Source organism: Convolutriloba macropyga, chromosome 3, assembly GCF_964194025.1.
Source record: "Convolutriloba macropyga chromosome 3, txConMacr16.3, whole genome shotgun sequence".
Taxonomy (NCBI): domain Eukaryota; kingdom Metazoa; phylum Xenacoelomorpha; order Acoela; family Convolutidae; genus Convolutriloba; species Convolutriloba macropyga.
Genome location: NC_134470.1, coordinates 26,912,929 through 26,936,659, shown reverse-complemented (window position 1 = coordinate 26,936,659; position 23,731 = coordinate 26,912,929). Strand labels below are relative to the sequence as shown.

Here is a 23,731-nt window from a genome sequence, read left to right as displayed (position 1 = left end):
TTCAAATAAATACATTCTGACCAAATCTCTTGCAGATTCACAGTTCACATATCCCATACAACTGGTTCGAAACCAAAAATCCCGGAAAATTGCATTATTTCACAATGCCAACAAGACCTAATTTTAAAACGGATTGAAGAAAAAATTGCAACTTCTTTATATAATGACAACTTTTTTAAAATAAGCGTATTCTGACCATTTCTTTTGCAGATTCACAGTTCACATAGTCCATACATTAGTTTCTAAACCAAAAATCCCGAAAATTGCATTATTTCACAATGCCCACAAGATCTAATTTTAAAAGGGATTAAAGCGAGAATTGCAACTTCTTTATATAATGAATTTTTTTTCAAATAAGCGTATTCTGGCCATTTCTTTTGCAGATTCACAGTTCACACAGCCTATACAACTATTTCTAAACCAAAAATACAGGAAAAAAACACTATATCACAATACCAATAAAACCTATTTTAAAACTGAATATATAGAAAATTGAAGCTTCTTTATATAAAGTTAACTTTTTTTCAAACAAATACATTCTGACCAAATCTTTTGCAGATTTACAGTTCACATATCCCATACAACTGGTTCTAATCCAAAAATGCCGGAAAAAAGCAATATTTCAACGTACCAATAAAACCTATTTTTAAAATCGATTATAGAGAAAATTGCAACTTCTTTAATTAATGACAACTTATTTTCAAATAAACGTATTCTGGCCATATCTTTTGCATATTCACAGTTCACAGAGACCATACAACTGGTTCTAAACAAAAAATCCCGGAAAATTGCATTATTTCACAATGCCAACAAGACCTATTTTTAAAACGGATTAAAGCGAGAATTGCAACTTCTTTTTATAATGAAATCTTTTTTCAAATAAGCTTATTCTGGCCATTTCTTTTGCAGATTCACAGTTCACATAGCCTACACAACTAGTTCTAAACCAAAAATACCGGAGAAAAGCACTATATCACAATACCAATAAAACCTATTTTAAAACTGAATATATAGAAAATTGCAACTTCTTTATATAATGTTAACTTTTTTTCAAATAAATACATTCTGACCAAATCTTTCGCAGATTCACAGTTCACATATCCCATACAACTGGTCCTATGCCAAAAATGCCGGAAAAAAGTAATATTTCAAAGTACCAGTAAAACCTATTTTAAAACTGATTTTAATTATAGAGAAAATTGCAACTTCTTTAAATAATGAAAACTTTTTTTCAAACAATCATATTCTGACCAAATCTTATGCAGATTCACAGTTCACATAGCCCACACAACTGGTTCAAAACCAAAAATGCCGGAAAACTGCAATATTTCACAATCCAGTAAAACCTATTTCTAAGAACGATTATAGAGAAAATTGCAACTTCTTTAAATAATGACAACTTTTTTCAATGATCATATGCTGACCAAATCTTTTGCAGATTCACAGTTCAAATAGCCCATACAAATGGTTCTAAATCGAAAATACCGAAAAATAGCACTATATCACAACACAAATAAAACCTATTTTAAAACTGATTTTAGAGAAAATTGCAACTTATTTAAATAATGACAACTTTTTTAAACAAACGCATTCTGGCCATTTCTTTTGTAGACAGTTCATATGGCCCAAAAAACTGGTTCTAGATCAAAAATACCGGAAAAAAGCAATTTTTCAACGTACCAATAGAACCAATTTTTAAAATCGATTATAGAGAAAATTGCAACTTCTTTAAATAATGACAACTTATTTTCAAATAAAAGTATTCTAGCCATTTTTTTTGCAGATTCACAGTTCACAGAGACCATACAACTGGTTCTAAACCAAAAATCCCGAAAAATTGCATTATTTCACAATGCCAACAAGACCTAATTTTAAAACGGATTGAAGAGAAAATTGCAACTTCTTTATATAATGACAACTTTTTTCAAATAAGCGTATTCTGACCATTTCTTTTGCAGATTCACAGTTCACATAGTCCATACATTAGTTTCTAAACCAAAAATCCCGAAAATTGCATTATTTCACAATGCCAACAAGATCTAATTTTAAAAGGGATTAAAGCGAGAATTGCAACTTCTTTATATAATGAAATTTTTTTTTCAAATAAGCGTATTCTGGCCATTTCTTTTGCAGATTCACAGTTCACATAGCCTATACAACTATTTCTAAACCAAAAATACAGGAAAAAAGCACTATATCACAATACCAATAAACCTATTTTAAAACTGAATATATAGAAAATTGTAGCTTCTTTATATAAAGTTAACTATTTTTCAAAAAAATACATTCTGACCAAATCTTTTGCTGATTCACAGTTCAAATATCCCATACAACTGGTTCTAATCCAAAAATGCCGGAAAAAAGCAATATTTCAACGTACCAATAAAACCTATTTTTAAAATCGATTATAGAGAAAATTGCAACTTCTTTAATTAATGACAACTTATTTTCAAATAAACGTATTCTGGCCATATATTTTGCATATTCACAGTTCACAGAGACAATACAACTGGTTCTGAACCAAAAATCCCGGAAAATTGCATTATTTCACAATGCCAACAAGACCTATTTTTAAAACGGATTAAAGCGAGAATTGCAACTTCTTTTTATAATGAAATCTTTTTTCAAATAAGCGTACTCTGGCCATTTCTTTTGCAGATTCACAGTTCACATAGCCTACACAACTAGATCTAAACCAAAAATACCGGAGAAAAGCACTATATCACAATACCAATAAAACCTATTTTAAAACTGAATATATAGAAAATTGCAACTTCTTTATATGATGTTAACTTTTTTTCAAATAAATACATTCTGACCAAATCTTTTGCAGATTCACAGTTCACATATCCCATACAACTGGTTCTATGCCAAAAATGCCGGAAAAAAGCAATATTTCAAAGTACCAGTAAAATCTATTTTAAAACTGATTTTAATTATAGAGAAAATTGCAACTTCTTTAAATACTGACAACTTTTTTTCAAACAATCATATACTGACCAAATCTTATGCAGATTCACAGTTCACATAGCCCACACAACTGGTTCTAAACCAAAAATGCCGCAAAACAGCAATATTTCACAATCCAGTAAAACCTATTTCTAAGAACGATTATAGAGAAAATTGCAACTTCTTTAAATAATGACAACTTTTTTCAATGATCATATGCTGACCAAATCTTTTGCAGATTCACAGTTCAAATAGCCCATACAAATTGTTCTAAATCAAAAATACCGAAAAAAAGCACTATATCACAATACAATTAAAACCTATTTTAAAACTGATTATAGAGAAAATTGCAACTTATTTAAATAATGACAACTTTTTTAAACAAACGCATTCTGGCCATTTCTTTTGTAGACAGTTCATATGGCCCAAAAAACTGGTTCTTGATCAAAAATACCGGAAAAAAGCAATTTTTCAACGTACCAATAGAACCTATTTTTAAAATCGATTATAGAGAAAATTGCAACTTCTTTAAATAATGACAACTTATTTTCAAACAAACGTATTCTGGCCAATTCTTTTGCAGATTCACAGTTCACACAGTTCACACTGATTATAGAGAAAATTGCAACTTATTTAAATAATGACAACTTTTTTCAAACAACCGCATTCTGGCCGTTTCTTTTGTAGACAGTTCACATAGCCCATAAAACTGTTTCTAGATCAAAAATACCGGAAAAAAGCAATTTTTCAACGTACCAATAACACCTATATTTAAAAACGATTATAGAGAAAATTGCAACTCCTTTAAATAATGACAATTTTTTCTCAAATAATCATATTCTGACCAAAACCTTTGCAGATTCACAATTCACTTGGCCCATACAACTAGTTCTAAACCAAAAACGCCGGAAAAAAGCAATATTTCACAATACCAGTAAAACCTATTATAAAAAATTGATTATAGAGAAAATTGCAACTTCTTTAAATAATGACAACTTTTTTCGAATAAACGCATACTTCTTGTGATATTTTTTAAAAAATTTTGGTTCAACTAATCTATACATAATTGTTTCATTGTTCAAATTTTTTCTGCTTCAGATTTTTTTTCAAATCTCTAGATTTATCAAAAAAATTCCCCAAGCTCTTTGTTAACTCTAGGCAGATGACATGGTATCTCCAATTAACACAGCCTGAACTAGTGTCGTATCTGAGTTACATAATTTTGCAAAATAAAAATTCTGTTTCGATAAGTTTTGCTAACCAGAACAAATTATAATGCCCTCCTACTTGTACGTAATTGCCCAGAAAAGTCACTTCTCAGTGATCTAAGAGCTCAGTTTGTGAATCGTTTGACCATAATTTCCGTTTTAGTGGTAGTTCAGAATGCTTCGATATACTTTTCTCGGAATAGAACATAAAAAATTTAATTTTGGAGTTGTTGAACGAATTCCGATGGTCTTTCAATTACACCATTAAAACGTGTGAAAGAGTGGTACACTATGTATATAGTGATACTCCCCATTAACTGGGCAATCTAAAACACTATAATTTATAGTGGTGACCCCAAAAATTTCAACTTGTCTACGTCACCGCGGAAATAGCCAAAAAATGGCCCAAAATCGAGGCTCGGCGCACACAGATCAAAAATTGAACCATTGAACTCCATAAAACCACATTGAAAATATATATGGGTATACTCCCCACTATCTGAGGAATCTAAGGAACCTATATATGTACAGTTACTTGGCTATTTTGGGGTACCGGTTTTTGAGTCCGCCAAGATGACCTAAAATACCAACTTTTTGAAAATTTGACAAAAAACAACTTTTTAACCCTCCTGGTTACAGAGACCATGTAACAGGACAAACAAGAACAGTTCATTGGCAACAAAATTCGACCTTGCCCTTCCAATTTGGTCAAGTACTTTAGAAGATATCAGAAAAAGACATATTAATACCCCATGTTTTGGGCTGCAAGCGATGCAGCAAATCACCGACACTGACGTGAAACAACGTGACACTGCATTTTCATTAAATTTCTGGGTGTAATTTTGGTTCGTCTTGGCTTTCCTGGTCACAGCCAGTCTTCTTGGAGAGGTGAGAAAAAATTCCCACCTCGCTATGAAGGCTAAGATGTTTTGTATATTTTGGCAAAATATGACGTTCGTCAAACTTTGACGAAAAAGTCAAAAAGAAAAAGTTGTCGGCAAAGACTCATAACAATCATGTTTGACCTACGCAAACAAGAATTTTTAATAATGGTGTGCTTATTGCACTGAGTTTAATTGTTGACATGGACACAAATTATTACCTCTTATGAATGAATGTCAGGAACTGGAATTTTTTTTGTAAGCTTTGAAGTGTAAAAAACTTTTCTGTTTGTTTGGATAGGAATTTTCTCAGGTTCTTCTATGGCTATCACTCGTTGGATACTGCATAATAAGTCTAATATCTGAAGAATCAAAATTCAAAAAAAATGAGTTTTTTGGAATTGTGTGACAAAGATTTTTTCCCCTTATTTTACGATTCTTTTTCCACTTTCGACTATAGAATTCAGTCAAAATTTTTGTGGATATTTTTACCTCTACCGTCGAAAAGGTTTACATTTTGTGACGAGTATTCATCTAAAAATTGTTTGAAAAATTGAAAAATTCTTTGTTGCAAATGCAAATTACTTAAATAAAGACAGCTTTTTTTCTCATATGTGTTTTTTGCCGTTTTTGCAGATTAGGTACGGAGAGGCCATACGGTTTAGTTTACATAAAAATCCAGAAAATCAAATAATTTACTTTAACAGACTTTTTATATAAGACTTTTTATATAAGTGATTATAAAGAAAGTCGCGAACTATTTTTCTATAATGACAGTTTTTTCTCTCAAAGAAACACATTCTGACCAAAATCTTTGTAGATTCTTGGTTAGTATAGGGTCTCTAAATGCATCATAGAACCAGGTGCTCAGATATGCAGCAGATGTTGTAATAAATGATCAGAATCATAGCTAATATTTATATTCTAAAAAGTGCAAAAAAACTCAAGATGCCTAGATTTATCACTGCTATTGTTGCAAAGACCAATTTCGGAGCCAGTTTTTTTACCAATTTTGTTTGTTTTGCTGCTTTAAAAAAATTCTGATTTTTGTTCTGAATCAGAGTTGATTCAGAAATTGTTATTCTGATTTTGCTCTGATTCAGAGATTTTCAGAGAAACTTGATTCTGAATTTTTCTCTGAATCAGAGAAATTCAGAATTCGTTCTGAATTATCTCTGATTCAGTACTGAAAACCTAAATTTCTCTTAAATTGTTCTGATTCAGTACTGATGATCTCTGAAGGTTAGGTACGGAGGGAAAAAGGTTGACGGCTTTAGCATTGAAAATCTAGCAATCAAGGTAATGGCAAATTTAAATAATTTAAGAAAAAAATTGAAACAATGTACGATGAGTAATGAATGCGATGAGACAATGCGAAAATTCAACTCAGGCTAGCGATTAAAATATCTTTAGGAAAAAATAATACCTTTCGCAACATTTGACCTGATGCTCATCGAAAGCTTTTTTACGGCGAAAATTTTGTGGAAACTAGAAACTGTGGAAATTAAAAACTCGTCAACAGGACACCGGCAAATACGTTAAAGAAACGCAATTAATTTATTTATTGTTCATCTCTACAGTTTAAATGAATTTCACATTTTAAATACTAATGCAAAAAAGAAAAAAAAATTGATTTTAGCAAGGACTTTATTTTTAATGTTAGTGCACAAAAAATGAGTTTTAAAATTAGTTTTGTTAATGTATGACCAGCAGAAAAGTAATCAAGAAAGCAAGGACAAAACAAAATGAAGTCAGAGAAAATTAATGTAATTTTTATCTCAACAAGGTTAAGGTAAATGTTACCTTAACGCATGTTCACGAAATGTTAATATCAACGTTAACTCAATTTTGTTTTATCAACAGTTTACCACATTATCGTTAGGATAAAAGTAATTTTATTTAGTGTGAAGATTGATTATAGCAATGTATAAAATATTATTATTATTATTATTATTATTATTATTATTATTATTATTATTATTATTATTATTATTATTATTATTATTATTATTATTATTATTGTTTTTGTTGTTGTTATTATTATTATTATTATTATTATTATTATTATTATTATTATTATTATTATTATTATTTTTATTACTATTATTATTATTATTATTATTATTATTATTATTATTATTATTATTATTATTATTATTATTATTATTATTATTATTATTATTATTATTATTATTATTATTATTATTATTATTATTATTATTATTATTATTATTATTATTATTATTATTATTATTATTATTATTATTATTATTATTATTATTATTACTATTATTATTATTATTATTATTATTATTATTATTATTATTATTATTATTATTATTATTATTATTATTATTATTATTATTATTATTATTATTATTATTATTATTATTATTATTATTATTATTATTACTATTATTGTGGTGGAGGAATCCACAAAACGCAACCAAGTATACCAAGTATTAATATAAACACTCTTAAACTATATACATATTTATCTTATGGTATAATCTCCATCCGGAGAACAAACTCATTTGTTGTCGTACGTACTTCTCTACATGTTAACACCTCACCAATTGGTGACAACGCATTGTACTTAGATTGATGATTGTGATTGACATTTCTGTTAACTGTTAACCACACAGTATAACTGGTACTGTGTCTTGACCAACAAGTGCGAAAGCACTCCGTTGCAGTTCTGCTTTAACGCGTTCCGAGAATAGTTGTTGAAATTCAAGATTAACTCTTGCTCTTTTCATTAATAAGCGAATCGTATACAACATGGTACAGTCAACTATGGCTCGTTCTCCATTAGGAGTAAATTTTTTTTGGGACAAAGGTCACCAACCCGAAATAGAATGGGAAAAATGGCTAGCTACAGTAAAACTAGCAATCATGGTAAAAGAAAATATACAAGTTGACAAGCTACTCCAACCAAGACCCGAAAATGAAGATCTTGATTACCCAACAGAGCCACACTACGAACCAGCACTATCTGATGAACCAACCGCCGAAAGAAGGCAAAGAGAACAAAGAAACGTCAAAAGACGTACCGATTGGCAAAACTCATGCAAAGACATAGAAGACAAGGGACCACGGACGCACTAGAACAACTCAGAGAATCATTCATACAAACAAGGAATGAAACATTTGACAGATATCAATTCTTCCGATGCCGACAAAAAGAAGGCGAATCACTAGAAATATTCCACTCACGAATCAAAAAACACGCATCAGTCTGCAACTGGGAACACATGGAGGAAAGCCTTGTCAAGAGCATCTTCATACAAGGAATGAACAACCAGCAAATCCAAATGGATTTATTATCAGAGGCACGAACACCATCAGAGACACTACAATATGCACTAGCACGAGAACGAGGACAAGAAAGCCAACAGAAAATGAGAAACACTTATACAAATACACTACAAGCAAACTCATGGTTCGAAAAAATTCAGTACATAAAACGACAGAACAAGGTCCCAATTCTCCCAACCCCACAATCAGGAAAAAATCCAAGACTGCCGCCGCTGTGGCAACAAATTTCTCCCTGGACACTTAAACGTTTGCCCCGCAAAAAAGAGATGCCACCACGACCACAATACAACCCACAACAACGCAGACATCAAAACTACTCCGGACAACAAACATATTCGGGCTACCAACAACAACAAAAGAATAACCAATTGGTTCAAAGAAAAACATCACAGAAAATGAGAAACATAAATGAAGAAGAACAGGAGGATATACACAATTCAACTGAAGAAACAATCGACCCGGAATCAACCTGCTACATTCGGGAAATGATGGAAGACTGGCAAAACACAACAAATTTCATCCATTCAGTTAAATTTACAAATGAAAAAGTCAGCGACATCAACAAGACTTGAAGGGAGGAATTTTGGCTGAAAACATACACCAACAAAAAACAAACCTATTGGTTAGCCGATACAGGAAGCCCCAGGAGTTTCATGAACATCCAGACGGCAAAAAACCTACTAGTAGATAACAAGACAAAGATCCAACATCTGGATAAATCCCTGGGCGAATTCAGATGTTTCAACGACAACAAAATAAATATAATCGGCACAATCCACGTGGACATAACGTCAGGAACATCAAATGCAAAAAACTGCACAATCCTATTGGTAGACACCAATACAATAAATATTATGGGAAGAGACATCATGAACAAACTAGGCCTCCGCCTCACAATGGGAACACAACAAAAAGAAGGTGAGAGAAATTTACTCAACATAACAAACACCCATTTAAGAATATCCAAATGGATACTCCAAAAGTACCCACACCTATGCACAAGACTAGGTAGATCACAAAATCATGTAGCAAAATCAACATTCAAAAGCGAAATCAACCCAACAAAACACAAGGGTAGACGAATCCCACTAAACCTAGTAGAAAAAGTAGAACACGAACTTAAAAAATTAATCGAAGACAAACAAATTAAAAAACTAACATCATGTTTAGACGAATATTTCATAAGCCCAGTAGTAATAAGTGTCAAAGCAGATCACTCCATCAAAATCGCATTAGACTCAAAAATACTCAACGACGCAATACACAAATATCAAATGCAAAGCATAGACCACCTAATGGATAAAAAAGCTATGAAAATTTCTAAACTCAAAACAGCAGAGGGGACGCTATACTTTAGCAAAATAGATCTCAAATACGCTTATAGCTAACTCCCCCTACACCCCGAAACACAAAAACACTGCAATTTCAATATACTAGGCGGCAACGCTACGGGCACTTACAGATTCCTAAATGGCTTCTAAGGCCTGACAGACCTACCAGCAACATTCCAGAAAATGATGGATACGACATTAGACGGATTAGACTCAACAAATGCATTCCTTGATGACATAATAACAATAACAAAAGGAAGAATAGAAAAACATGAAAACGAAATAGACAAAGCACTAAAAAGACTAGACCAAGAAAATCTTGCAATAAGCCTTCACAAATGCGAATTTGGCCTAACAGAGATTACCTGGCTAGGATACAAAATAAATTCGGAAGGCATTACCCCAACTAAACGAAAAACAGACGCAATCATCCAACTGGAGAACCCAAAAACGCTGAAACAACTAAGATCATTTATGGGCAGCATACACCACTTGGTAAAATTCATACCAAATCTAGCAGCATTAAGCGCACCGCTAAGACCACTATTAACAAAACCAACAAATAAAACACCCAAAAAATTAGAATTGGAAGAAATACACACCAGTGCATTTAACAAAATAAAACAAGCAATTAAAACTATCGTCGAACAAAAACATTTCGACATTAACTGCCACACACGAGTAAAATGTGATGCCAGCAAAGAAGGCTTAGGCGCGTGCCTCGAACAAAGACAAAACAACATATGGCAACCAATAGCATACTCCAGCAGATTCCTTAACAAAAATGAACAAAGATATAGCATAAACGAACTAGAACTACTGGCCGTAGTTTGGTCACTCGAACACTTTAAGTACTATCTATACGGATCACATTTCACTCTCCAAACGGACCACCAAGCTCTACTCTCCGCCCTAAAAAACAATAGAGGCAACAAAACATACCAAAGTAGATTAACTAGATGGGTAGACCGATTACTACCATTCCACTTTCAAGTTGAACACATCGCGGGGAAAAACATGGGATTTGCGGACTATTTAAGCCGCCATCCAATGACACAAACAGTTGGTGAAAACTTCGACGAAAATCACGTAATAAACACCATAGAAGCAACACATTATACACTACAGACAACGCAGAGAAAATTAACCAATCAGATTGCTAGAAAACAGAATGAACTAAATGACGTCACAAACCAGTCCAATCCAAGCAAACAGAAACAGAACGCTTTTCGCCATTTACACGCTATAATACAGTTGCCTCCTAACACATTAAACAATTCAATTAATTCAAATTTAACACAAAATTCTACAAATACAAATCGAATTATCAGAAATTATTTATACAAATCTTCTATTCATCCTATAACAAATCCTTTATCAACATCGTTATCTAGTAGATCTTACAACTCAATTAACCCTTTATTTAGCAACAAAACACACGTTACGACAAGGAAAAACCCACAAGTAGAAACATTCCAAGTCCCAATCAAAAAACGATACCGAGCACCAAACACAACGAAAACACAAATGATGACAAACCCACTGGGAACAAATACAATTGCCACATAGACAGACGAAACATCTAACATTGGGCAAGGACGCCAACCACTAGAAGAAAAAGAGGAATTCAACCCAATCCCAGAACTAGACTACCAAAACACTCCCAACTACCTAAAACAACTACATCGAGTATTCGGAGAAAATTTCATCGCCGAAGCTACACGAAACGACCCACATAGCAAAAATTTACTACAAATCATAGAAGATAAAAACTGGGACTCACTCAAACACTTCAGCAGATACTGGCACTCCCTAAAACGAGATCTGAGCACGACATCAGCTGGCTGCATAATCTATGACGGGAAAATGTATATACCTACACAACTACGTAAACTAATCATGAACTCCATTCACCGCAATCACCCAGGCCAATCAGGAATGATGCACTTAGCAAATATGATATGGTTCCCAAGAATCCATAGAGAGATAGTAACTCTCACACAGAATTGCCAACCATGCATCAAAATAGATAAACGAAGAGGACTAAAACAACCGATGCTGAAAGCCGACACAATCTGGAATCTCGAGTCAGATTCTGAACCTCAACTGGACATACAATTCCAACCAACAATCGAGGGAGATGACTCCTCGGACCAATCTACGCTGCAGAACATTAAGAAAAAAGCCATCAAACAAAAGAAACAATTCAAACAGTCCAAGCAGAAAGACCAACTGGATAGACCAGAAGAACCAACCAACATAAACGAAGCCCACTTCTACTCGCAACCTGGACCATCCCACCAACTCGACATCCCCGGACCAAACAACCGAAACCCACCTCAACGAAAAAGAAAACAGCAGCCCACAAAAAGATCAACAAAACCCAAAAGCGATTTTGACAGAAAATCAAAAGAAGCGGCTATAGCCCAATCGAAACTTAACAAGGCAAAAGAGCGCCAGCGCAAATTTTCCAACTCCCCAAGAATCCAAATGGATACTTCAAAGTTAGAACAAAACAAATCTATCGAAGTTATTAACCTAATCTCCGACTCCTCACAAGGCAGCCCGATAAAGATATTTACCTCAGATGACCCAACAGCCTTCATGTCAACACCAGGGAGGAAAAAGTCCCAAGAACAAGTAAACAAAAAGATAGATAAAATCATCCACCGCATCACCCACTCACCAAAGAAACAACAGAACAACGACGAAAAAATAATCTCAATCACCCCAGCTAACCACACAAGACTAAGCCAAGACATCATATCCATTAATCCAGCACACCAGTCGACCCCTGTAGACCCAATAACTAAAACCATGACAACAACTCAGGATTACGCGACGACCAGCACAAATGATTACCAATTGGTAAAACACAACGCACCAACCAACAACAATTGCGAGAACGAAAACAGTAACCAACTGGTACATACTGTTTGGACAACCGATACCAACTCCGACACTACATCCCAAGACAATTATCCGGCACAAACACAAAACAAGGAAACAATCAAACACACAAAACATCACAACATCGAAGCACAACCAGACATACCGGAGGAAAGAGAAAAGGCCGACGAACCTATTGATTTAATACACATGGAGGAGGACAATGGCGAAAGCCTAACAACAAGCTCCATCTCATCCCTCAACACAGAGGATTTCGCCGCCCTCGACAAACTCTTTGACTAGTCAGCCAAAGATTCGACGAAGGGGGAGTGTGGTGGAGGAATCCACAAAACACAACCAAGTATACCAAGTATTAATATAAACACTCTTAAACTATATACATATTTATCTTATGGTATAATCTCCATCCAGAGAGCAAACTCATTTGTTGTCGTACGTACTTCTCTACATGTTAACACCTCACCATTTGGTGACCACGCATTGTACATAGATTGATGATTGTGATTGACATTTCTGTTAACTGTTAACCACAAAGTATAACTGGTACTGTGTCTTGACCAACAAGTACGAAAGCACTCCGTTGCAGTTCTGCTTTAATGCGTTCAGAGATTAGTTGTTGAAATTCAAGATTAACTCTTGCTCTTTTCATTAATAAGCGAATCGTATACAACAATTATTATTATTATTATTATTATTATTATTATTATTATTATTATTATTATTATTATTATTATTATTATTATTATTATTATTATTATTATTATTATTATTATTATTATTATTATTATTATTATTATTATTATTATTATTATTATTATTATTATTATTATTATTATTATTATTATTATTATTATTATTATTATTATTATTATTATTATTATTATTATTATTATTATTATTATTATTATTATTATTATTATTATTATTATTATTATTATTATTATTATTATTATTATTATTATTATTATTATTTTTATTTTTATTTTTAGTATTATTATTATTATTATTATTATTATTATTATTATTATTATTATTATTATTATTATTATTATTATTATTATTATTATTATTATTATTATTATTATTATTATTATTATTATTATTATTATTATTATTATTATTATTATTATTATTATTATTATTATTATTATTATTATTATTATTATTATTATTATTATTATTATTATTATTATTATTATTTTTATTTTTAGTATTATTATTATTATTATTATTATTATTATTATTATTATTATTATTATTATTATTATTATTATTATTATTATTATTATTATTATTATTATTATTATTATTATTATTATTATTATTATTATTATTATTATTATTATTATTATTATTATTATTATTATTATTATTATTATTATTATTATTATTATTATTATTATTATTATTATTATTATTATTATTATTATTATTATTATTATTATTATTATTATTATTATTATTATTATTATTATTATTATTATTATTATTATTATTATTATTATTATTATTATTATTATTATTATTATTATTATTATTATTATTATTATTATTATACAAACATTAATTATTATCACTCACATATTTTGAGAGCAAACTTTATTGAAAAATAGTAAACAATATTTGTAGGGTTCTAAATCGCTTGCATTGGCAGACATTACTGGTGTAAAATTGACTATTTTTTTGTCGATTGGATTTTTTGACACTCCTTGCGGACCCAACTCCAAGTCTATTAGCACTTTTCAAGTCTAAATTAAAGTCTTATTGCATTTCCCAGTAATGGGCAGGTCTAAATACAAGTCTTACAAGTCTAACACTTGGATAACACTTAGAAGTTGATTACCAAGTCAAAATCAACTTCTCAATATTTTTCGAACGAAACTTTTGGATCCCAAAAAAGCTTGTAACGTGCCACGATTTTTACATTAATTTTCATGCACTTTCACGGGGCAACTGAAAACTGATAACCTCTGATATTAACTGACAGCAGGGTATCCAGGAATATCAATTTTTTTTAGCACTACTCGACATTTTTTCGGCCAATTTTGGCATTCTCTGGACCTCTCTTTGTCTAATTCTGGCGTTTTTTGGATCTATTTAGGACCTGCCAAGTCTAGGATTTAGATTTGCCAAGTCTCAGCCAATACTTGAATTTTGACTGCCATGTGTTAGCCTAAACTTGGATTTTGACTGGCAAGTGTAAAAAATGACATGATCAAAGTTCAGAATCAGTAATGAAATCACCCTTGAAATTAGACTTGCCCACAAATGAAATTGACTTGGCGATAGCTCCAGGTTAAGTGCTTTTAACTAGCGTTCAACTAATTTCGACAAGCCTATAATTGAGACTGAGTTACATGAAGAACAAATAACGGCCAAAAATCATTAAGTCTTAAAAATTTTTCAATCGAAAACCATGGTGTTGAGGTATAAAAAACAATTGATTGCCCACTGATAAATTAAAACAGTGATATCTATGCACCTTCAAAACACTTGCAACGTTTTAATTGTAGTAAACTTTGCCTGAAATTAACGAGAAAAAAGGCGAAAAAAGAGATCAAAGGACGACGTGAAAAAAAATCGTTCTTAAAACCGAAAAATCTATATTCAAATCCAAATATGTTCAGTTCCTAAATTTAAGGATTTTATTGGTCTAATAAACGTTTATTATATACATGGCTATTAAAACTCAAAAATTTTACGGAAACAAACGAATTTTGTGAGCAATCATTAAATGTGATCCAAAAACGGCCCTAAAATGAACAAAATCAAAGTTTGATGTTATATGTGGGCTAAAATTCTGTACTCTACGCTTGGCGGGATTTGTCGTAATACCACTCACAATGCATTGTTCCGCCTTCTCACTAAAAGTGGGTCGGAAAAATTAAGTAAGTTGATATTTCCCGTTTATGCGCCCAGGATTACCTGTGTGATCCAAACGAGCCCTGAAAAGCCCGGCTTGAACCGCGCACGGGGGCAAACTGCAGCCTTTCCATAGAGTCTGGCAGCACTATCTACGATCTGGATCGTCTCATCATGACCGCATATGGAGTCTGCACGGACTGATCAAGCTCTATTTGAGGTCTTTATACTCAGATCAGAGCCCTGACTAGGGTCTGGATGGTGTGATCATAGCGTGGACTAGGGTCTGGATAGTTTTGTGGTATGAACTGGATAGCCTGAACAGAGCCCTTCCAGTGTCTGTACAGTATGATCAGGAACATTTCTAGAGTCTTGAGAGAGCATTGTGTTTTTAAAGAACGCGTCCCCATTTAACTTGATTAACATCAGAGACCACCCTAAAGACTACGTTTTGCTTTTTGTTGGTGAGCTGAAGTTTTTTTCTTTGTTTGGAACCATTATTATCATTGAAGATCGCAAAAACTATATACATAAAATGACCTGTATTTTTCCGAAAAGAATAAACTGTGCCAAAATTTCTGCTACCTCAACATTTAAAAGTGTCAGTCGAGGTACCCCCATATAAATTCGTCTGGCATCCCAATACGCAACTGAAACCGGTTTGGCGCTCCAAGTGTGCGACTCAAGTTGGTGTGGCACCACCAGTGCGCGACTCAAGTTGGTCTGACACCCCCAGTGGCGGACTAATGTCTGTCTGATCAAAACCGATTTTTGTCTGGATGGTCTGATCATTGCTGACTTCGGTAGCGCACATTGCTCTGGGTTTGTTTCTTTTTTGAATTGGTGAAATTATGTCTACCTCCCTTGAGTTAGTTAAACTTCGCTAGTCAAAGCAGATATAAAATGGAAACACTATTTCCTGTTATACTGTTTGAGCTTAAGGCTCCGTGCCTTGTCGTGTTTGAAAACAAATAACATTTAAAAATTCCTATTTTTTCCAGTGGAATAAGTTTTTGTAGGATATTCTGCTTTTTTTCAATTATTGGAAGTCTAATCCAATTTTGAATAACTTTTTCTGTAAGAAGATATTGCTTCCTTCTACCCAGCTTGTAGAAGCAAGCTATATCTACTTGCAGAAAAAAGAGATATCAACCTAGGTTTAGGTGTAGACCCAATTTGAGCTAGAATCAGACCCACTCGAACGCACACCCGTGTGATCCCAGACGGCAAATACAGGGTCTATGCAGCCACAATAGTCTGCAATATGGTCTGATTTGGGTGAGATCAGAGGTCAAATCGGTCCGGAAGATCTGATCAGAGGCTGCTTCGAGCGCACTTGAATCTGATCAGAGGCCATTTGAGAACACTAGAATCTGACGAGAGGCATTTTCGAGCGCACTTGAGTCTGATCAGCGGCTGTTTCGAGCGCACTTGAGTCTGATCAGCGGCTGTTTCGAGCGCACTTGAGCCTGATTAGAGGCCGTTTGGAACGCAGTAGCGAAAAAACTTAATGTAGTATCGGAATAATCCCAAGTGAAGTTCAAAAAGTGACTGACTAGTAGATTCTGCTTATTTCAATTATCGGAATTCTAATCCTTTTTTGGATGCCTTTTTCAGCAAGGAAATTTTGCTGGCTCCTAGTAATATTTATTGTTCAATTCGATACTTTTTTTGAGCTAAAACTTTTTCCTTCTAAAAAATTTTTTCCATACCTTCCGAATAATATAGAATACACTACATAATATGAATTCTATCTAATAATTTTTGAAAAAATAAATTGACATGAACTTCATTTGAACTTTTTAAGAAATGTTGGTTGAGACAATCCCGGTGCCAGAGGCTGTGGCCACACCCGTATTCCCTGGTCTACCTGTCATGGCACCAGTTTTGTGTCCTGAGGATGCTAATGCACAGCCAATAGTATCGGAACTGACAATTACCGGAGGGTTAGTAATGTACAATCGAACTCTATTTTCAGTAGACCGCGACAAAACTGAACACCAGCAATAAATGAGCAGATAATTGATCCAACTATAGAGTGAACGTATTTAGACGCTGAAAAATTGTGTAAAACTCAGTGGAATTTTATTTCAAAAACGCCATTTTAGAGGGCTGTGGAGGTTTGCCATTTTTAAGAAAACGAGACAAGACAAAGAGCAGAATCAAATAACAACAAAAAAAAATCCAACACTCGATTTATATTTATAGAAAAAAAACACAGACTAAATATTATCAGATAAAACCGCAATTCAAAAATTAGTATTTCATTTCTTATCACTAGAAATAATATGGAACCAGTCCTTAAGATGACTCGGTAACAAAGAGAAACAAAGTAGCAAAAGCGGCTAACTTGAAAATAAAGCTCACATTTTTGAAAAAAAATTGATTCCAAAGTGATGGAAACCATCAGATATAAACTGAAATCAATGATCAGTTGTAATATGATCATTTATAACTCCATTAGATAAGACATTGGGACCTGTCAAAATTAATATTTTTTCATACGACTGCAAACGAAACAACAAAAACGGAAATTAAAAACAAAAACTCCCAAAAATTTTGAAAGAAAACGATGTCGAAGCCGTTGTGACAAAAATCGTTACCAGAAGAATAGGAAATCTTTGATTGCGCGTTTTCTGAACGCCAATAAAGTGATATGTGACCACTAATTAAAGAGACTAACAAGCCGAAAGTAAAAGAGCAGAATTATAAACAACGTTTGTATTTTTTCGAAAAACAATTAATTTGAAGGTCATGAAAATCATTAGCTATAAATCAAAAACAAATATAGGATTTTTTATATTTCTCTAATTGAGGACATTCAGATTTTTTAAAATCAGAATGTGTCCTCCATTCACAAAAAGGCGTCAAATACAGACAAAAAAATCAAAAGAAAATTTTTTTTCGAAAAACCATTGTCGTAGCCGTTAAAACCATAATGACTTCATTCAAATTGTTAGCTATGTTACATTGTCCTTTCCTTGTATGTCAGCAACGTGTTATGTGACCTGTATATAATAACATTAGGTATAAAGTAGACCAAGAAGGATAGACCGAGAGTTTTGAAAAACTTTTTTAAAAATAGTTACTTAAAACATATTAATTAATAATATTAAAAACTCATCAAACAGATTTATTTATTATTTCGTAGAAAGCCCATGGTACCATTTATTTATCAGAAACTATCATATGTTAACAAAATAATCGTCAAATACAGACAAGAATCCGAAAAGAAAAAAAAAATCGAAAAACAGGTGTCATACCCGCTATAACCATAATCATTTCGCTGAAAAATTTATATATGTTCAACTGCGCTTTTTTCGTCGTCAAACTGTGATAATGGAACCTTAAAAAACAAAAATAGGCATTTAACAAAAAATGGCAAAAAAATGCAGAAGATGCAAATTCAAGAAAATCTTTGAAAACAATATTTTTTCATTAAAACCATCAGCTATCAATTGAAATCATTAAATAGGGCCATATCTTTCCTCCATTGAAAATCATTGAGACTTGTTCCAAATAAAAAATGTGATAGGTTTACAATAAGGAACGCAAAAAGACAGAACCGGAAAAAAATTCATTTGGCAAAAAACTGGCGTCGTAGCCTTTAAAACCATAAATTTAAAAAACAATTAACTTCACTCAAATATGCCTTACCTCAATGCCAGATAAGTGATACCTGACCAGTATTATTTACGACTGGGTAACAGAAAAAAACGAAAAAAAACAAAAGAAGCAAACCAAAAAATAACAAAGTCATGAAAATATATCAGCTGTAAATTTATGAATGATGGTGTGCATGATATATTTAAATATGTTTTTTCCCTCAAGGAGGCCACTGAAAGCTGCTATTTAACAGAATTTGTCATACATGTCAACAGAAAACTTCAAATACAGACAAATATAAAAATCAAACAATTTTTATGCTAAAAACCGTTGTCGAAGCAATTAATTTCACTAAAAAACAAATATTTCCGATTGCGCCTCCTTTCAACGCTAAAATGTGATAGGTGATCTGTGATAAATGAGACTAAGTGACAAAGAGAGAAAGAACAGAATATAAAATTAAAGGAAACATTCCTTTCAGTTTCTTGAGAAAAATATATTTGAAGTCAAAAAACCATCAGTTTACAACTAAAATAAAAAAATAAGCTCATGGGTTCTTCCATAACAAGCCACTGAAACTTCTTATTTTTCAGAATATCTCATAAGTCCACAAGAAAAAGAAAATTAAGGACAAAATGAAAAAATTGAAAAATTTCAAAACAACAATAAGCTTTTGAATAAAAAAATAAAAATCACCTGGCGATTGTTTCTTAAGCCAAATGGAGCTGTCATTAATGAGCCTTAATGTGAAATGTTCTGCTCGGAAAACAACATGAAAAAGCGAGCAACTTTTTAGAAAAAGCCATTGATTACGATCGGGATTAATTTTGGATTATAAAATCAAACAATGAGACCAAAACTAGTCCGGCTATTTCTGTTCGCAAATTAAGATTTTGCAATGATTCCCAATGGGTAAATAAAGAATTCTATTTGAGTACATATTTCCTCTCCTCACTAAAGTGGGTTGGAATAATCAACGCGCGCTTAGACTAACAACGTACTTTCAATTGAGCCTTAAGTTTTCTATATTTTAAACGATCCCAACCTTTGCCCTAGATTATCAGGGGCCACATTTAAATTAAAACAGGAACTAAAATTTTGTATGCAACCGCCCAGACGGCTCATTTTCCCTTATATTAAATTGAAACATGATACTCAGGGGAACTTCAGAGAGAACAGTAGTTGGATCGGAAAAAAAAAACAATTTTTTTCGCACAAAACTTGAGGTTATCTAATTTTAAAGAGCATGAGTGGAATAGGTTTTGCGCCTACAAGACAATGAATTTGGCTCAAGGGCACCTGTTTTTGGAAAACGCAGAACATTACTGAACTCTAGCGATAAGCAGAGTTGATTTTCTTGAATGCTTGACAAAACAAATTTATTGACAACAGTAACGGAGGCTCAGAATGCATAAATATGGAAAGAAACCCGACCCAATGATGTTCAAGAAGCGTGTATCAATAATTTTTTCAAAACTGAATACTTTTGAATTGATTCTTTCAGCACCCCACTTAAATTTAAAACAGGACTTAGGGCACAAACAGGCCTTGAACTTATTATAACTTGTTTATCAAGGTGGACAGGCATGCATAGAGAAATCCCGTAATGTTTGATCTCCAATAGGCAGGCCTATATTGATAACTGCTATGCGCATTCCTTTTTTTAAAAAAAACGCCATTTTAGAGGGCTGAGGAGGTTTGCCATTTTTAAGAAAACGAGACAAGACAAAGAGCAGAATCAAATAACAACAAAAAAAATCCAACACTCGATTTATATTTATAGAAAAAAACACAGACTAAATATTATCAGATAAAACCGCAATTCAAAAATTAGTATTTCATTTCTTATCACTAGAAATAATATGGAACCAGTCCTTAAGATGACTCGGTAACAAAGAGAAACAAAGTAGCAAAAGCGGCTAACTTGAAAATAAAGCTCACATTTTTGAAAAAAAATTGATTCCAAAGTGATGGAAACCATCAGATATAAACTGAAATCAATGATCAGTTGTAATATGATCATTTATAACTCCATTAGATAAGACATTGGGACCTGTCAAAATTAATATTTTTTCATACGACTGCAAACGAAACAACAAAAACGGAAATTAAAAACAAAAACTCCCAAAAATTTTGAAAGAAAACGATGTCGAAGCCGTTGTGACAAAAATCGTTACCAGAAGAATAGGAAATCTTTGATTGCGCGTTTTCTGAACGCCAATAAAGTGATATGTGACCACTAATTAAAGAGACTAACAAGCCGAAAGTAAAAGAGCAGAATTATAAACAACGTTTGTATTTTTTCGAAAAACAATTAATTTGAAGGTCATGAAAATCATTAGCTATAAATCAAAAACAAATATAGGATTTTTTATATTTCTCTAATTGAGGACATTCAGATTTTTTAAAATCAGAATGTGTCCTCCATTCACAAAAAGGCGTCAAATACAGACAAAAAAATCAAAAGAAAATTTTTTTTCGAAAAACCATTGTCGTAGCCGTTAAAACCATAATGACTTCATTCAAATTGTTAGCTATGTTACATTGTCCTTTCCTTGTATGTCAGCAACGTGTTATGTGACCTGTATATAATAACATTAGGTATAAAGTAGACCAAGAAGGATAGACCGAGAGTTTTGAAAAACTTTTTTAAAAATAGTTACTTAAAACATATTAATTAATAATATTAAAAACTCATCAAACAGATTTATTTATTATTTCGTAGAAAGCCCATGGTACCATTTATTTATCAGAAACTATCATATGTTAACAAAATAATCGTCAAATACAGACAAGAATCCGAAAAGAAAAAAAAATCGAAAAACAGGTGTCATACCCGCTATAACCATAATCATTTCGCTGAAAAATTTATATATGTTCAACTGCGCTTTTTTCGTCGTCAAACTGTGATAATGGAACCTTAAAAAACAAAAATAGGCATTTAACAAAAAATGGCAAAAAAATGCAGAAGATGCAAATTCAAGAAAATCTTTGAAAACAATATTTTTTCATTAAAACCATCAGCTATCAATTGAAATCATTAAATAGGGCCATATCTTTCCTCCATTGAAAATCATTGAGACTTGTTCCAAATAAAAAATGTGATAGGTTTACAATAAGGAACGCAAAAAGACAGAACCGGAAAAAAATTCATTTGGCAAAAAACTGGCGTCGTAGCCTTTAAAACCATAAATTTAAAAAACAATTAACTTCACTCAAATATGCCTTACCTCAATGCCAGATAAGTGATACCTGACCAGTATTATTTACGACTGGGTAACAGAAAAAAACGAAAAAAAACAAAAGAAGCAAACCAAAAAATAACAAAGTCATGAAAATATATCAGCTGTAAATTTATGAATGATGGTGTGCATGATATATTTAAATATGTTTTTTCCCTCAAGGAGGCCACTGAAAGCTGCTATTTAACAGAATTTGTCATACATGTCAACAGAAAACTTCAAATACAGACAAATATAAAAATCAAACAATTTTTATGCTAAAAACCGTTGTCGAAGCAATTAATTTCACTAAAAAACAAATATTTCCGATTGCGCCTCCTTTCAACGCTAAAATGTGATAGGTGATCTGTGATAAATGAGACTAAGTGACAAAGAGAGAAAGAACAGAATATAAAATTAAAGGAAACATTCCTTTCAGTTTCTTGAGAAAAATATATTTGAAGTCAAAAAACCATCAGTTTACAACTAAAATAAAAAAATAAGCTCATGGGTTCTTCCATAACAAGCCACTGAAACTTCTTATTTTTCAGAATATCTCATAAGTCCACAAGAAAAAGAAAATTAAGGACAAAATGAAAAAATTGAAAAATTTCAAAACAACAATAAGCTTTTGAATAAAAAAATAAAAATCACCTGGCGATTGTTTCTTAAGCCAAATGGAGCTGTCATTAATGAGCCTTAATGTGAAATGTTCTGCTCGGAAAACAACATGAAAAAGCGAGCAACTTTTTAGAAAAAGCCATTGATTACGATCGGGATTAATTTTGGATTATAAAATCAAACAATGAGACCAAAACTAGTCCGGCTATTTCTGTTCGCAAATTAAGATTTTGCAATGATTCCCAATGAGTAAATAAAGAATTCTATTTGAGTACATATTTCCTCTCCTCACTAAAGTGGGTTGGAATAATCAACGCGCGCTTAGACTAACAACGTACTTTCAATTGAGCCTTAAGTTTTCTAATTTTTAAACGATCCCAACTTTTGCCCTAGATTATCAGGGGCCACATTTAAATTAAAACAGGAACTAAAATTTTGTATGCAACCGCCCAGACGGCTCATTTTCCCTTATATTAAATTGAAACATGATACTCAGGGGAACTTCAGAGAGAACAGTAGTTGGATCGGAAAAAAAACAATTTTTTTTGCACAAAACTTGAGGTTATCTAATTTTAAAGAGCATGAGTGGAATAGGTTTTGCGCCTACAAGACAATGAATTTGGCTCAAGGGCACCTGTTTTTGGAAAACGCAGAACATTACTGAACTCTAGCGATAAGCAGAGTTGATTTTCTTGAATGCTTGACAAAACAAATTTATTGACAACAGTAACGGAGGCTCAGAATGCATAAATATGGAAAGAAACCCGACCCAATGATGTTCAAGAAGCGTGTATCAATAATTTTTTCAAAACTGAATACTTTTG

General features: G+C 32.3%; 1 protein-coding gene across 1 annotated transcript in view; it reads left to right on the top strand.

Annotated features, from left to right (window-relative positions):
- LOC142336587 (uncharacterized) overlaps nucleotides 1-23,731 on the top strand; it is a 64,734-nt gene that overhangs the window by 8,378 nt on the left and 32,625 nt on the right. Inside the window, exon 2 of the mRNA XM_075385496.1 lies at nucleotides 17,267-17,405. Within this exon, the coding sequence (XP_075241611.1) occupies nucleotides 17,267-17,405 (139 nt within the window). The remainder of the gene's footprint in view (nucleotides 1-17,266; nucleotides 17,406-23,731) is intronic.